This window comes from Panthera leo, chromosome B1 (assembly GCF_018350215.1).
Source record: "Panthera leo isolate Ple1 chromosome B1, P.leo_Ple1_pat1.1, whole genome shotgun sequence".
Classification (NCBI taxonomy): domain Eukaryota; kingdom Metazoa; phylum Chordata; class Mammalia; order Carnivora; family Felidae; genus Panthera; species Panthera leo.
Window position 1 is genome coordinate 102,052,035 of NC_056682.1, and position 16,318 is coordinate 102,068,352.

The following is a 16,318-nucleotide window of genomic DNA, read 5'->3' on the forward strand; positions in this document are numbered from 1 at the left end:
CTGGAATATATAATATAGAAAGAAATCCTTTTTTCCCAAGCCATTCACTTTTAACTTGTCATTCTTATTTGCCTTAAAAGTGGATAATGTGGAAAGAGTTTTAACTGGTACTTTTGGTGCAACTCATACAGAAAACAAAAATTACAGATATTTTAAAGGAAGTCGATCATAAGAATTTCAGTCAGCAAGAATGTTAGAGCTGGGTAAAGATGTAAATTTGTACTTAGAATAATAGCCACTGAAACATTAAAAGTAATCACAATGTTAAAATTTATATTGTTTATTTAGCATAATTTTTCAGAGACTTGGAACTTCTAAAAAAGATTTTTGTTTATGTGCTCATGAGAAAACTCTGAAGCACTTTGTAAATTTCCATTTTACACCTGGGGTAAGGAAGTCTGAAGAAATGAATTTACCCAGCATCACAGAAATCACAGTGTGAACTTCAGTCACTGTACACATCAATTAATGAGATCATTTTCATAGTGCAACTAAGTCTCAACAAATGTGGTTGGTATTTGGATTTTGTACACATTGTTCTGGATATACTATTAGTGCCCAGTTGCTTTATTCATAAAATAATAGTAGTGATTTTGAAACCATGAATCATACCATATCCTTTTAGTTCAAACAGGCAATTATATAGTATTGGTAATTAATGGCTCTTATTACAAAGTCACAGCCGTTTTCAACAAAATAAGTTTTAGATTGATGCTTTAATTTTATAATTGCTAAATCTTGCCTGTGTCATTGAAAAAAATGAATCTTGTTTTTTTTTTTTCGGGGGGGGGTGGGGACAGGATACCCTTAAGAGAAAAAGATAACAAAGATCCTGAAAGATCCTTGGCCTAAATACTAGGCTTTTATTTCCCTGTCAATTATTTTATTTAGTTAAAAATATGCAATGACTTGAGAGGATTCTTCTGGCCTAATTCTTGAAAAATTTACTTTCTTTAGCCTTAAAGTCTAGTGCTTTGGTGCCAAGAACCTGCTAGGCCTTCATTTTCAAGACTTTTAGGACCAATACGGTTATTTATACAAGGTGCAATGAGTTCCACCTGTACCAGGGTCTCAAGGGAGGCACAGATGTCTGGAAATTGTTTATATTATTATTTCTTCTGAATGCCATGTTCTACTGAACAGGAACCCTCGTTGTGATAGGCTGCCAACTCCTCTCTGGGTTCAAGCAGCCCATATTAGGTACAGGTGTAAATTTCAGGTGCGTTGCTTAGCAACTGACCGAGCTGCCCGCAGGTCACAGGTCTGCTGTAGGTGCTGTGTACTTGAGAAGGGCGAGGTATGAGGAGGAAGCACTATGCCCTAATAGTCTACAGTTGTTTTTCATTGCTGCTGATTAGGTCCATGGAGGGAAGCCCATCTCTGAGGCGCAAGACAGTGATGCGGGAGAAGGGCCGGCGCCAGGCCGTCCGGGGCCCCGCTTTCATGTTCAATGACCGGGGTACCAGCCTCACAGCCGAGGAAGAGCGCTTCCTCGACGCTGCCGAGTACGGCAACATCCCCGTGGTGCGCAAGATGCTAGAGGAGTCCAAGACGTTGAACGTCAACTGCGTGGACTACATGGGCCAGAACGCGCTGCAGCTGGCCGTGGGCAACGAGCACCTGGAGGTGACAGAGCTGCTGCTCAAGAAGGAAAACCTGGCGCGAATCGGCGACGCCCTGCTGCTTGCCATCAGCAAGGGCTACGTGCGCATAGTGGAAGCTATCCTCAACCACCCCGGCTTCGCAGCCAGCAAGCGCCTGACCCTGAGCCCCTGTGAGCAGGAGCTGCAGGACGACGACTTCTATGCTTACGACGAGGACGGCACACGCTTCTCTCCCGACATCACGCCCATCATCCTGGCGGCGCACTGCCAGAAGTACGAGGTGGTGCATATGCTACTGATGAAGGGTGCCAGGATCGAGCGGCCACACGACTATTTTTGCAAGTGCGGAGATTGCATGGAGAAGCAGAGGCACGACTCTTTCAGCCACTCACGCTCGAGGATCAATGCCTACAAGGGGCTGGCCAGCCCAGCGTACCTGTCCTTGTCTAGCGAGGACCCAGTGCTCACCGCCTTGGAGCTCAGCAATGAGTTGGCCAAGCTGGCCAACATAGAGAAGGAGTTCAAGGTAAGCTCTGTGCTCCACCCTCCCGACCCTGCATGCTCATCCACTTCCTGGCTGCTGCCAGATGGCTTCCGTAGTCTGCTCTGGAATCAGTTTTGCCCAGTGGATTTAAAATCACAAGGGACTGGGATGTCATTCAGAAATGACCGATGATTTCCACCTCTAAACATGGTGCCGTGATAAATTTGCTTTGGGGATGGGTATATACTGGATCTAAGAGCTATACTTATGGTGCTGCTCTGTGTGGGTGAGCATTAAGTGGAACGCAAGACTTCTCCCCTTTGATTAGAGGAGGAATTTGGTGTGACTTTTTTCCTCCTCCATCCTTCCTCTTTTATAGTTAGTGGTATGGTGCCACACGACACTGAAGTGATATTGGTTTTGCATGTACTGTTTATTGGCCCAAACATCTGTATATGCCTTTAGGTAGAAAGTCAGAAGACTAATGTGGAATATGATTAAAATAATTTTATTAATATGACAAAAATGTCTCTCCTGAAATCCACAAATGTATATTCAGAGTGGTGAGCCATAGACCTCAGGTCAACCCAGAAATACAAGGATAGCAAAGTGTTTTGCATTAACAGATTTTTTTTTTTTAATGAATGAGCCTTTTTTCTGAACATTGTTTCTAGTTAAGTGGTATTATTTTTTATAAAAAATTAATGATAGGATATTTTAATCTTTTATTCAATTACTACATCCTCCTATGGGTTTTGGACAGTTCTACCTATTAAATCTGGGGCACAAGGAGATTTCATGGTTCTGGTGAAAGCGTGTTTTTCAGCAGGTTCTTGTCTCCCGTTGTCCACCTAAGAAGATTATTGCAGACATCAATTCCTTAAATTATTTTCTGGATGCTGAGTTAATCTTCTTTGTAGCGTGGTGTCAGATCACAGAAAGTGATTATTCTGTCTTTCAGATCTTATTACAGTTTTTCATACTTACGTGAGGTTTACACAAATGCAACTAGCAATATAATTCAAGTTAAGGGGTTGCAAGAAAATGGTTTAGGACAAAGAAATGAGCTATTAAGCCATGAAAGGACATGGAGGAAACTTAAATGCATATCATTAAGTGAAAGAAGCCAATCTGAAAAGGCTACATACTATATGATTCCAACTATATGACATTCTGGTAAAGGCAAAACTGTGGAGACAGTAACAAGATCAGTGTTGCTAGGGGTTAGTGGAGAGGAGGAATAAATAAGTGGAGTACAGAGGATTTTTAGGGCAGTGAAAATAATCTGTATGATACTGTGGTGATGGATACATGTCATTATACATTTATCCAAACTGATAGCATGTACAATTCCAAGACAGAACGCTAATATGAACTATGGACTTTGTATGATTATAATGTGTCCATGAAGATCTATCAATTATAAGACATGTACCACTTTGGTGAGAGATTGAATAATGTGAGAGGCTGTGCATGTTTGGGGCAGAGCACATATGGGAACTCTCTGTACCTTCCTCCTAATTTTATTGTGAACCTAAACCTGCTCTAAAACAAAAATGTTTTTTTAAAAAAAGATGTTAAAAAACGGTAGGAAAGTTTTGCATGTTTTTTTTGTTTGTATGTTTCCTTTTCCATACACACCGAATTACCTAATCATAAACCCTCATCTTGTCCTGGTGGATCTCTGACCTTAAGTATAATTTTGTTATTCCATTAAAATTTTTTCTGATATAAAAGCTACACATTTATTATACAAATTTTGGAAAATGTGGAAAAATAAAAAAATATCACCTTATATTTACTCTTTGAAGAGATTCATTATGTGATATTTGAAAAGATGAATTTCCTTGGAGTCAAAATGACTTATTCTTTTAGACAGAACTCAGAGAAAATGGTAAATTTCAAATTCTGTTTAGAGAAAATAGAAAAGCATCAAGGTTAAATAGTTGTAAATATCACTATTTTGACAAAGTAATAAAAAATGAAATTCTAAATTTATTAGCCACTATTTCAAATCTCATCAAAACCTTGTGGGGTTTTTTTGTTTTTGTTTTTTTGTTTTGTTTTTGTTTTTGTTTTTTGCATTTTGCTTGATATATATTGAAGATCTGTAAAAGAGATTCTACAAAAGGGAATTTTTTCTAATATTTTGCTTTAATAATTTCTAAAAGAGGCTAGTGTTTGCAATTCTGTGTAGAGAAGTCATCTTCGTGAAGTGATAGTTTAAAAATTTGTTGTTCATATTTTTTCCTGAAGCTGGCTAGGTCTGTATTGATGATACTTTGAATCTCCTTTACCCTGACTTAAAGAGTCACCTCTGATAACCTTTCAAATGTGGGAAAATGTTACAAGAGGCAAAAAGAGGAGAAAATACTACTGAGTTAAAGAGGGCATCCATGAAGCTACCAAGTGTCTAAGGATCTGCAAAGATCATCTCAATCTCACAGTTCCTTTTTCTGATCTATACAGAAAGTACTCATGTAGCATAACCCTCTCTGACCCTGAATATAGATGGTTCCTCAGAAGTTACAGTTTCTAAGGACGACAAGTCTTCCTCCAGACTAAAGGTTGCTTTTCTTTCCTGTTCCTGCCTGTCCTTGTTATTCCTTTAGTACCTGCTTTCCTTTCATCTCTGTGCCCTCTCATCCCACGCTCCTGTCCATCAGTCAGGGCTTTAGACAGACAGAGAAAATAGTGCTTTCACGGTGCTGACCCAGAGACTCAGCTTGGAAAGGGCAGTGGAAGTGAAGCTCATTTCTGAGGCAAACAGATAACCTGATTTTCCCTATGTTCACTGTATTCTTTCCATAGAGAAAGAGTTCAAAATATGAGATCAAATACTAGCCTTGAAATGAAAAAATAATATGTTCCCTAGTGAAAAAGAGGTGATTTTTTTTTCCTTTTTAGACACCTGTGTCTATTTTCTTATCAATGGCCTGTAAGATCTAGCATCTCACCCCTCAAATCGCCATCACTTAGGTGCATCCGAGAAGGTTCTTAGCCAGTGTGCAGTTTCCAAAGTTCTTTGAAGAATGCAGGAGGCATGGTGCCGAAAACATATGAAGGTCATTACCCCCAAGAGGTTGAAAATTCTAGGATATAGATTTAGATAAATTAATGGAGGACGGCTTGGTGACAGGTTATTAAGGAAATAGTTTGGATGTGTAAATGATGTCTGAAGCTATTCTGAGAAAGAATATTGGACAGAATGGACTCTAGGTCTAATCCTCCAAATGTCAGTGGCAAGGAAGCTAGTCATTTATTAAGCTGTGAGAATGCAAAGTGAAATTTCTTAATTCTGAGTGAATAATGCACTTTATTTTTTTTAAAAAGAGGGCATTTGCCTTCCTTGTGCCTCAGTTTTCTTCTCTTTAAATTAGAAAAGCAATTTAATTTACATCATAGTAGGGCTGTGAGGAAGAGGTAAATAAATATAACCAAAATCACTACAGCAAAAAGCAGGATGATACTCTAGGAGTCAGCTGGTTGTATAGACCTCTTATTTTACAAATGAAAAAACAAAAGCTATAGCCAAGGACCCATCTGCTAAGCCTAGATTTAGGTGCCTTGGGTCCCAGACCTAGATATTCTATCTAATGTGCTGTACCTGATAACATGGATGTATTTTTATAGTACCTCATGTGTACCATGCTCTAAGCAATTAATCCTCCTAGCAGCAATATTAGGTTGGCTTATTCTCATCAGAGAAGCTAAGTAAATCCCACAGGATCCTACAGCTAGTAAGTGGTGGAAGAAGTATTTGAACCCAGTAAATCTGGCTTCAGATTTCTGCTTTTAAGCACTACACTAGCCTGCTCCTTTTGTTATTAGGGAAAGGATCTGATAGAACCAAGCCTGCTTAGAGTTGAATTTCAATTTTTGTTTTATTTCAAAAAAAATTTTTAAGTTTATCCATTTTTTTTTTCAGAGACAGAGACAGAATGTGAGGTGGGGAGGGGCAGAGAGAGAGGGAGACCCAGAATCTGAAGCAGGCTGCAGGCTCTGAGCTGTCAGCACAGAGCCTGACATGAGGCTCCAACTCATGAACTGCAAGATCATGACCTGAGCTGAAGTCAGACACTTAACTGACTGATCTACCCAGGCGCCCCTCAATTGTTCTTTTAAGGATAAAAAGGGATTGAGATGATAACTACAAACATTAAAATAAGTTGCTGAAATCTGTGGACAGGCTGCCACAGGGACCAAGCATCATTGTTTTTCCCCTGGCTTGAGCAGGTCCTCAGGGTTTTGAGTTCCCGCTCTGTAAAGAAAGTAGCAGGGCCATCTGGTAACTTTGTGGAGAGCTATGGTATTGGAAGAGTGGCATAATGAACATGATTAAGCAAAACTAAGAGAAAATTACTAGAAAATGCAGATCAGACAAATGGTCTGAGTTGTGAAGGAACATGAGACAGGCCCTCGTGGTAGAACTAAAATAGTCACCTTGTGGTGCAGTGCAGACTGTTGCTAGTTTCCTTTGCAACTGAGAAAAGCTGTCTTTAGCTGGAGCTCTCCATCTTTCCCTGGGAGCCCCACATATATTGATAAAGTGGTATCCCATGACCACAATAAAAGAAATTCTCATTATCTCCAGCTGTGATTATTTTCCGCACTTGGGCAATACACTTCTTCGAGCAGGAAATGTTTACATTGTTAGGAAGACAAAGTGTTGTTTTTGCAACTTGTATGATTACCAGTTTTTGTTTCTTCACTGATGTTTCAGTGGATGTGAACAAACCACACGACTTTAAGATGAGACAATTTATAGATTATGATTTAAAAAAAAATTAATGTTTATTTTTGACAGAGAGAGGGAGACAGAGGATCCCAAGTGGGCTCTGTGCTGACAGAGAGACACACGCAGGCCTCCGACCCAGAAAGTATGAATTAGAACTGAGATCGTGACCTGAGTCAAAGTCAGGTACTTAACTGACTGAGCCACCCAGGCACCCCAGATTATGATTTTTAAAAACAATGAGTTATGGTTTATGTATTACTACAGAAGCAGTTATTAAGTTTCTTCAAGCATTGAAATAGTCTCTCTTTTTTCTGATCAGTGAAGAAATGGTCATCCAATGTTGCTCCAAATCTTATAGAACAGTCTGAACTGAAGAGTAACATGAGGAAATTTCATCTAAAAAAAAAAAAAATGTGTTAAAAGGGAAGCTTTATATGGAAACAGACATGGATTTAATACTTCTGGGTGCTATAATAAAATATTTCATTAGTCTTTCAGGAATGAAAGTCAGATGGATATTTAACTGACATTCTGCATAGAAACCAGAGACTGAATGTTTTATTAATTTTATCAGTTGCATGGTACCAACTTGAATGGAAACCAAAGATTGAAGTTTTATTCATTTTATTCTCTTATTAGGGGAAAAGGATTAACTGTAACTGTTCCTTATCTGAATTTCTGATATCTGAAATGGAAACTATTATAGTCTATGTAGCCTTTAAACAGTCTTTCTTCTTTTAGTTGGTGATGTGATTTTTGCCCATGAAATCAATTGTGTATTTGAGGGAAAAAATTCAAATTCTTCATGTCTTTTTTTTTTTTTCAGTAGGATTTTGGGAAGCCCAGAAATACTGCTATGCTAAGATTACTTAGTTATTAGACATTTACAGTATCTCAGAACATATTGAAGAATTCTATTTTCCTCAAGTGTGCCAAATTAAATTATCATCTGGTTAACTTTCTTAATGGGCTAAAACTTAGTGAAAGCCATAGAGGTGGAACTGGGGTTTCTGAAAGTAAGATGCTTTCCCAAGAGATGGTCATTGATACCTTGACTGGAACCAAGGGGCCAGAAATAGAACTCCATTCAGAAGGTAACAGGAAATGCTGCCAAGTGACTTCCTTATACCAGTCCATGGCGCTATATAAATATGCTAATGAAATTAAAGATTCACAGATTATTTTTAGCAAGGTGTTAGTTCCAGTGGCCTGGAAATTTTCTCTCAGGTATTGGTATTCTGCAACCCTTGAGAATTCAATTACATATAATCAGACATTTCTCTCCTTCCAGTTCTGCAGGACATGATAATGTGCCCTTCAGACAAACAAGGAAAAATACCTCCTCTCCAGGTTGGCTCCTGTCCATCTCTTTACATTCACTATAAATCAGTCGTCCTCAGATGTAAATGTGTATCAGAAACACATGGAGAGCGTGTTTACACAGATTGCTGAGCTCTTTCTTCAGTTTCTAAATAGGAACATCTGAGATGGGGTCAGAGAATTGACATTGCTCACACATGTCCAGGTGCTCTTGCCGCCGCTGGTTTGAGGATTACGCTTTGAGAAGCTGTGTCCCCAGCAAGGCAAGGGATGGTATAAACTGAACAAATGATTTTCACATATAGTCCATCTTCTATATCAGATTGCCGCCTTAGAAAATTTACCATTTAAACCAATTTTCATAACAGGAATTGTTTTGTTTCAGCTTTAAGGAAACTATTGTTTATCTGCATAAGAGAGCTCGAAGTCTTTTTGATCCTTTGCTCTGTCAGCATTAGCATTTAGCCAACATCTCTTAATACAAGCCAGGGACCAACGTGCATACCATTCACAGAGCTGTCTGATATGGTTGGGCGGGTTGCGGAAGGTATTGGCTAAGAGGGTGTATGGGGGCAAATCCGGCCTGTATCTAACCGACAATTCTACCCAGAAGAAGGGACCTTTTTTTGTAATTCGCAAAAACTCTAAATACTTTTCATTGAATTAAAACAAACTCCTTGAATTTAAACCTCTCATTCTTAGAATGACTACCGGAAGCTCTCCATGCAATGTAAAGACTTTGTAGTGGGTGTGCTGGATCTTTGCCGAGACTCAGAAGAGGTAGAAGCCATTCTGAATGGAGATCTGGAATCAGCAGAGCCCCTAGAGGTACACAGGCATAAAGCTTCACTGAGTCGTGTCAAACTTGCTATTAAGTATGAAGTCAAAAAGGTAAGTGGCCTACTTTTATCCAGCACCATATCAACTATGCCATAATCCCAGGAAATTTTTTTAAATAATAAAAATAAATGTTACTGATAATAGATTTTTTTTTCTTCATGAAAGAGATTGAGTGAAATGTGGTAAAGTTGTGAGTCAAATATCTAGCTTCTGTGATCCTTTCCACTTTTTGTCTGCTGCAAGACCTTGAATAAGTCATAAACCTTCTCTAAACTTCAATTTTCTCCTATAAAAGGAGGATCATACCTCTTACCCGTCTCAGGGTTTTGATGCAATTTCAGTGGATTAAGACATGCAAAAGAATTTTGTGAACCACTCGTAATGCAATTAAAAATAATAAAATGTTATTTGTATACATTTTTGTAAGGCACTGTTACACTGTCATGCTAATCCTTGTGACAAGCCTATGTTATCCAATTCCCCTATAATAGGTAAAATAGATGATGAGATTTCTTTTCTACAAGGAAACTGAGGTTTGCCAAACTTAAATGTTATGTCTAAGGTCACACAGCTGTGAATACCAGAAATAAGATTTATGATTACTTTTTTACTCTGGTATTTCAAATAAACTTAAGTGTATGTATTTGCTGCTTGTATGGGGCTTTTAAATAATCCATGAAAATTGTAGCTATGATGTTTTACTGTAATAAAAATCTCAGTTATCTAGAATCTAACAGCTTTTATATATTAGATAAATAATTATACAGACACACACACACATATATATGTTGTATTTTAAGAGAACTGATAAATCACCAAAAGTAAGCTGTTAACAGGAATAGATCTGATTTTATGAACTGGTTAATCATGTATCACTGAATGTTCTGTCCTCTGTGCATGGTGCTTAAGAGGGCAGGCCCTGGAGCCAGTTTGCAGGGGTTCAAGTCCTGAGTTAACCACGTGTTCCCTATGTGACCATGGGATAGTCACCCAACCAGGCCAAGCCTCAGTCTTCTTATTAGTGAAGTAGGGACCACAATAGCAACTACGTTTTCGGTTGTTTGATGGTTATAAGAGCTAATGCACATAATTAGCACAGGTATAGTACATGGTGATTATTCAACATGTATGAGCTAGTAACATTTCTACATTATGAAAATTCATTCTCAGGATGATGACTCTTAAGCAAGTTTAGCTTTAGTCATCAAACACAAATTTCATGTTCACTGTGTTTGTTCCAGTCCATTGTAGCAGACTATAGCCAATTTAGGCCGAAAGTAAGGGATATGAGGAGACTCACAGATTCACGGGGGGAGGTGGAAGAACAAGCTTATCTAAGCTGTGCTTCCGGAAACCTTACTCAGAACCAGGCCCAGAACTCAGGTCTGCACATGTGCCTCTGACCTGTGGAACCTAGGCATGTACTGGCACCCTAGCAGTAAGTGAGCATGAGGAGATCTTTCTCTCTTTCCTTTTCTCTGTGTGTGTGTGCACACTCCACAAAGTGGAGAACTTCCACATCTAGTGTTCACAAGGTTTTAGCCAGCTATTAACCACAGATCTCTCCTCAACTTAAAAAGACAGGGAAATGTGAAGATTCTTAGTTAATACTGATGTAAAATAACTTTTCAAGGAATTATCAGTTAAAAGTAAATTGGCTCGACTGCCTTCCTCCTAGAGCATTTCTTTCTTTTTTTTTTTTTAGTTTTTATTTTTAATTCCAGTTAACACACAGTGTTATATTAGCTCCAGTGTATAATTTAGGGATTCAACACTTACGTACAACACCCACTTATGCTTATGAGGAGTGCCCTCTTTAATCCCCATCACCTATTTTAACCATCCCCCCCACCCTCCCCTCTGGTGAACATCAGTTCTCTATAGTTAAGAGTTTGTTTTTTGGTTTTCCTCTCTCTCTTTTTTCCCTTTGCTTGTTTGTTTTGTCTCTTAAACTCCACATATGAATGAAATCATTTGGTATTTGTCTTTCTCTAGAGAATTCTTGCTAGTTGAGGTTTTGCTATATTGAAGGAAAAAAGATAATACTGAATAAGATTAATATTAAACCATTTTTAGAAAACTGTCTGGACATTTATTCACAAATCTTAAAGTACACATCTCTTTTCTTTAGCACCTGAGAGGAGAGAATTGATTTCAGTTGTCACTGGTTCTTTATCATTGCTTTGAAAGTGTCATATTAGCAGAGACAGCTCATCTGTAGATGGGCTTCTTTGAACCAAACTGTCTTGAGACAGTGAATGTCTTCCTGGCATGTTAATTTTAAATAAATTGATGTATAGCTTATTATGTATGAGGTGTCATTAATAATAAATTTGCTATCAGTCAGCTACTGCCAGGAAACAACAAAAAGTGCATTTGAAACTGAAAGGATATTTAGGGCTTTGCAGGTATTTCTGGGTTCATTTGTTTTGTGATATAAAGGGAGTATTGATTCAACTTTTTGACTTAGAAGCTTCACTCAATTAATGTATACAAAAATTTATTCTAGAATGTCCCCCAAAGCCCCACTTCTCCCTTTCTTTTTCTCTCTCCAAGATGTCCTTCATTCTTCACTCAACATTTACATGTCTCCATTTAGCAAATCCCTGCTGGTGCTTCCTTTTTCCTTTATCTCATTTCTGGTTCCTAAGTAAAACCACTTCTTGGGTTACAATGATGTGTGAACCCTACCGACACTGAGGTAGTCTACAGCTACATGCAAGGCATTGGGATTTCAAAATATATGTTATGTTTTTCCCTCTTGATAACATAATAAATTTATATTCAAATGAACTCATAATTCCACCAAGGAAACTAGTTTTTTGTAACAGCTGTTTCCCATAAGAGACTCAAAGTCTCTTTTGCTATGTGCTCAAGATCTCCTCCCAGCTCTGGGTCTGGGATTACTGGCTTCTTTCTGGCCTCATAGTTCCCAGAGCTCAGTCTTCCCTGGGAATCACACCACGAGGTTACCCAGGCCTTAGAGAGCTCGATGGCAGTTAGTCAAGAAAATGAAAATATGGAAGACCTGAATGGGAGAGATCTGAACATGAATTCAATATTTATGGGAGAAAGAACTTTCTAATATGAAAGCAGTTGAAGAAATAACAAAGCAAAAGTGTAAACAATTTAACCACATACAACTTAAAACCTCTGTACACAGAAAGATCATAAAAAAGAGCAAAGTGAGAAAGGTATAATTTCTCAATTCTGACTTGTCAAGGATTGATAATCTACAAAGAGCTCATACAAATTTTTAAGAAAAATTTCTAGAGCCCTATAGAAAAATAAGCAAAGGGCATGAATAGGCAATTCACAGAAAATTTAAATGGATAGCAAGCCTATTTAAAAATTTTAAACTCTCGGGGCGCCTGGGTGGCTCAGTCGGTTGGGCGGCCGACTTCGGCTCAGGTCATGATCTCGCGGTCCGTGAGTTCGAGCCCCGCGTCGGGCTCTGTGCTGACAGCTCAGAGCCTGGAGCCTGTTTCAGATTCTGTGTCTCCCTCTCTCTGACCCTCCCCCGTTCATGCTTTGTCTCTCTCTGTCTCAAAAATAAAATAAATAAATGTTAAAAAAAAAATTAAAAATTTTAAACCCTCTAGTAATAAATGCATCCTAATATACAAATACCATTTCCCCTCTCTCAAATTATTAAAGAATAGAAAATTCATACTCTCAATTCTGTTGGTGAAATGGGCAATCTTATGCGACTAGTGGGGAACAAATAATAATGTGTTCTCTATCAGGGAATGGATTTATAGATCATTCATCTCAGAATCATTTCTGAGGAGTTTCTAAGGTAAATAATAAAACTGGAAAGATAGTAAGTTTTATTACTGTTTGTAGAGCTACCCATGTTATTCTACAAAAGAGAATGGAATAGATCAAAAGATGAAATTTTTTGAAATGAGTACAAGAAAATTAACTTTTAGACAAAAATGTCATTTTCCCGTTTGAATAATGGATTATTTACCTTTCCCAAAAAGCTCTGAGTTTTTTTTTTTATGTTCTAATTTATTTTTGAGATAGAGAAACAGAGCATGAGCATGAGCGGGGGAGAGGCAAAGAGGCAGGGATGTACAGAATCCGAAGCAGGCTCCAGGCTCTGAGTTGTCAGCACAGACCCTGATGTGGGGCTCGAACCCACGGGTCATGAGTTCATGACCTGAGCCACCCAGGCACCCCTAAAAGCTCTGTGTTTTAATTCTGTCTTTACCTCTGTCTTCTCTGCAACTTGAGGATGAACATCAATCCCTTCCCTCAATAGAAATAATGAGAGCTTTACTAAGCTATTCTAAGAAAGTCCTTGACAAAGATAAAGGATACTAGAAGTTGATAGACTATCGATCTGGAAAACCATGCTGTTGAGAAAGAGAATTTCCTGACTTCTTCTTTGCTCTTATTTTCTCCATGGTGGGATTAGATTTAACTATAGAAACATCACCTAGAAAAGAGACACATGGTGGTGCCTCGGTGGCTCAGTCAGTGAGTGTCTGACTTCGGCTCAGGTCATGATCTTCCAGTTCATGAATTTGAGCCCCACATTGGACCGTGCTGTCAGCATGGAGCCCTCTTTAGATCCCCTATCCCCCTGTCTCTCTACTCCTCCCCTACTTGCACATGCGTGTGTGCACTCTCTCTCTCTCTCAAAACATTAAAAAAGAGAGACTTGCAGCAACATATACACATAAAATTATCCACTATGAATGAAGAAAGTGTGGTTTCCTTAATTCCAAACATTGAGCATTGCAATGAGAATGCTAAATATCCTGCAGAGACCTTGGGTGCGGTGCAGGTGCTGGCCAGCCTGTCCTGAATCCCACACTGTATAGCCTCTTGGCCAGGTTTGTGCCCAGCACTGAGAAAGAACAGAATATTGTGCACTCAGTGGGTTCAAAATCCAGAAAACTTACACACTGTAAGTTTTCAGTTTATATTTCACAACTCAAAAAACTTTAAAAAGAAATTGAATGATGTAGCTTTTATTCACAGCAGCATTTTAAATTGTATGAACTGTGCCTTCAACAATGTCATTAAAAACAAAAACAGAGTGTTCCTAACATGTTTTTGTACAACAGTATTTCCATGAAGATAGTTCTTGTAAAGGCTGATTTGATAATAAGACAATGTAACATGAAATTTTTTTTAAGTTGAAAATTATCTCATGGTTTTCCATTAACCTGCCCTGATTACTGGTTCAGTTTACAATCTGTTAGTCATTTGGCACGGGAAAAAAATGTTTGTTCTCAATGCTACAATAGTTTTGTTCCATTGAAAGATTGAGATTTTCTTATGTGTCAAGCATTCTCCCTTTAAATCAGAACACCTCAAATAAAGGCATTATTTTTGTAATGATTTCAATTTGCTGGTCCACTGAAGTTGGGAAATAGCATACAAATTTTATCCAACTGGCTATGACTGGACTGACAGCACAAGAGGTTTTTTTAGAAGGTAAACAATTTTAAGAGATAAAGGTCACTGCCCTATTTTGAAGTCATTGAAAAGAGAAAAACTCATCTCCTAGAGGGATTAACTCTTTTGCCCTCACTTGTTACTGTTGTATTGATTTTATTATTTTTTAAAAATGTTCCTTGTGTACTTGCATTAGGATTTTAAATTATTAGAGGAAAATATCCATTTGTATTTTCTTGTGAATTGAAAGGAATGAACAGATACCATAGGCTGGTGTATTACTATCTCAAGAAGAGAGTAGAATTAATAATATAGGAAATATACCTTTAAGCTGAATTTTATTTATTTATTTATTTTTTTTTTTATTTTTTTTTTTTAATTTATTTTTGGGACAGAGAGAGACAGAGCATGAACGGGGGAGGGGCAGAGAGAGAGGGAGACACAGAATCGGAAACAGGCTCCAGGCTCCGAGCCATCAGCCCAGAGCCTGACGCGGGGCTCGAACTCACGGACCGCGAGATCGTGACCTGGCTGAAGTCGGACGCTTAACCGACTGCGCCACCCAGGCGCCCCTTTAAGCTGAATTTTAAAGTGTGACAACTAAACTGCAGACACCACAGTTTTGGCTAATATTTAACATATATTAGGGTTTTGTACTATATTGTACAAGTCACAATGGGTCAAATATTGATCATTATATAATACCATATGGGAATGATTGATTTCCACCAAGTCTTTAAGGGCTGTATAACCCTTATACAATGTAATTCATGCCATAAAGCACATCTTCAAAGTTGAAGATTAACTGGAGGAGGAGGAGCAAGGAGAGGAAGCCATATTGCAACATTAATATTTTTATCCTTAAGAGGTTAAAACCTAAGAAAGAAAGGCCGGACACTCAAAAGGGAAATTTGTCCATCAATTTTACATGGGTACACGTCCACCTGTCTCTTAACTTCATAGGGATTTTCTGTCCTGCAGAAAGCCTTGGCCTATAAAAAAGTGCATGTTGACTTCCTAAGCGACAATCTAATTTGATGATATCATCTCCACTGTAGATTTCTCTGAATGCACTGTTCCCCATCCTAAGCTGAGCCTAGCTGGAGTCATAGGACTGCTTTTTATTTGCATCTGTCCAAATGTAAACCCTCCAACTTTCAAATTAGTATTATTTTAGTTTTTTTAGTTTTTTAATGTTTATTTATTTTTGAGAGACAGAAAGCACAAGTGGGGTAGGGGCAGAGAAGGAGACACAGAATTGGAAGCAGGCTCCAGGCTCCGAGCTGTCAGCACAGAGCCTGATGCAGGGCTTGAACCCACAAACCGTGAGATCATGACTTGAGATGAAGTTGGAGGCTTAACCGACTGAGCCACCCAGGTGCCCCTCAAATTAGTACTATTTTAAATGTTGATTATTTATCTTGGCAAGCATAAGAAGTCTGTCTCCATTTTTTCCCCACATTTATGGAGAGCTTACTGTGTGCTGTAGAACAGGAATCCCTAATCACTTAATGTGCACTGATGCTTCCATTTTCACCTTCTTCTACCAAATGCCTAACAGAGTGCCTGATTCATAGGAAGAGCTTACAACATTTTGAAGAGTGAATGAATGAATGGTACATTTAGGAACTCAGAGGGGATAAGGATTTAACACAGAAGGAGGGGTAAAGCAGAAGGAAATGATTCAGTAGAGTACAGGGGCAGAAGTGGAAGTTTGGCAAAGTTCTCAACAAGAATCCTAGAAACTTGTCACAAAGATTCCAGGGCTTTCAACCTTGATCATATTTTATCATGAGTTCAAATAATGACTGTATTGATCAAAAATCAGAACTTTGAAAGAGTAACAGAATCTTGAGTCTGGAAAGGAGTTCTAATACAGACTTAGCAGCTAGCAATGACCAGTGAGCTTTAGGACCTGGG

General features: G+C 38.5%; 1 protein-coding gene across 2 annotated transcripts in view; it reads left to right on the forward strand.

Moving 5' to 3' along the window:
- The window catches only part of TRPC3 (transient receptor potential cation channel subfamily C member 3), a 72,848-nt gene that overhangs the window by 16,521 nt on the left and 40,009 nt on the right, over positions 1–16,318 (forward strand). For both annotated transcript variants that reach the window (XM_042933926.1, XM_042933927.1), the window contains exons 2-3: positions 1,359–2,130; positions 8,849–9,037. In XM_042933926.1, the coding sequence (XP_042789860.1) occupies positions 1,359–2,130; positions 8,849–9,037 (961 nt within the window). The remainder of the gene's footprint in view (positions 1–1,358; positions 2,131–8,848; positions 9,038–16,318) is intronic.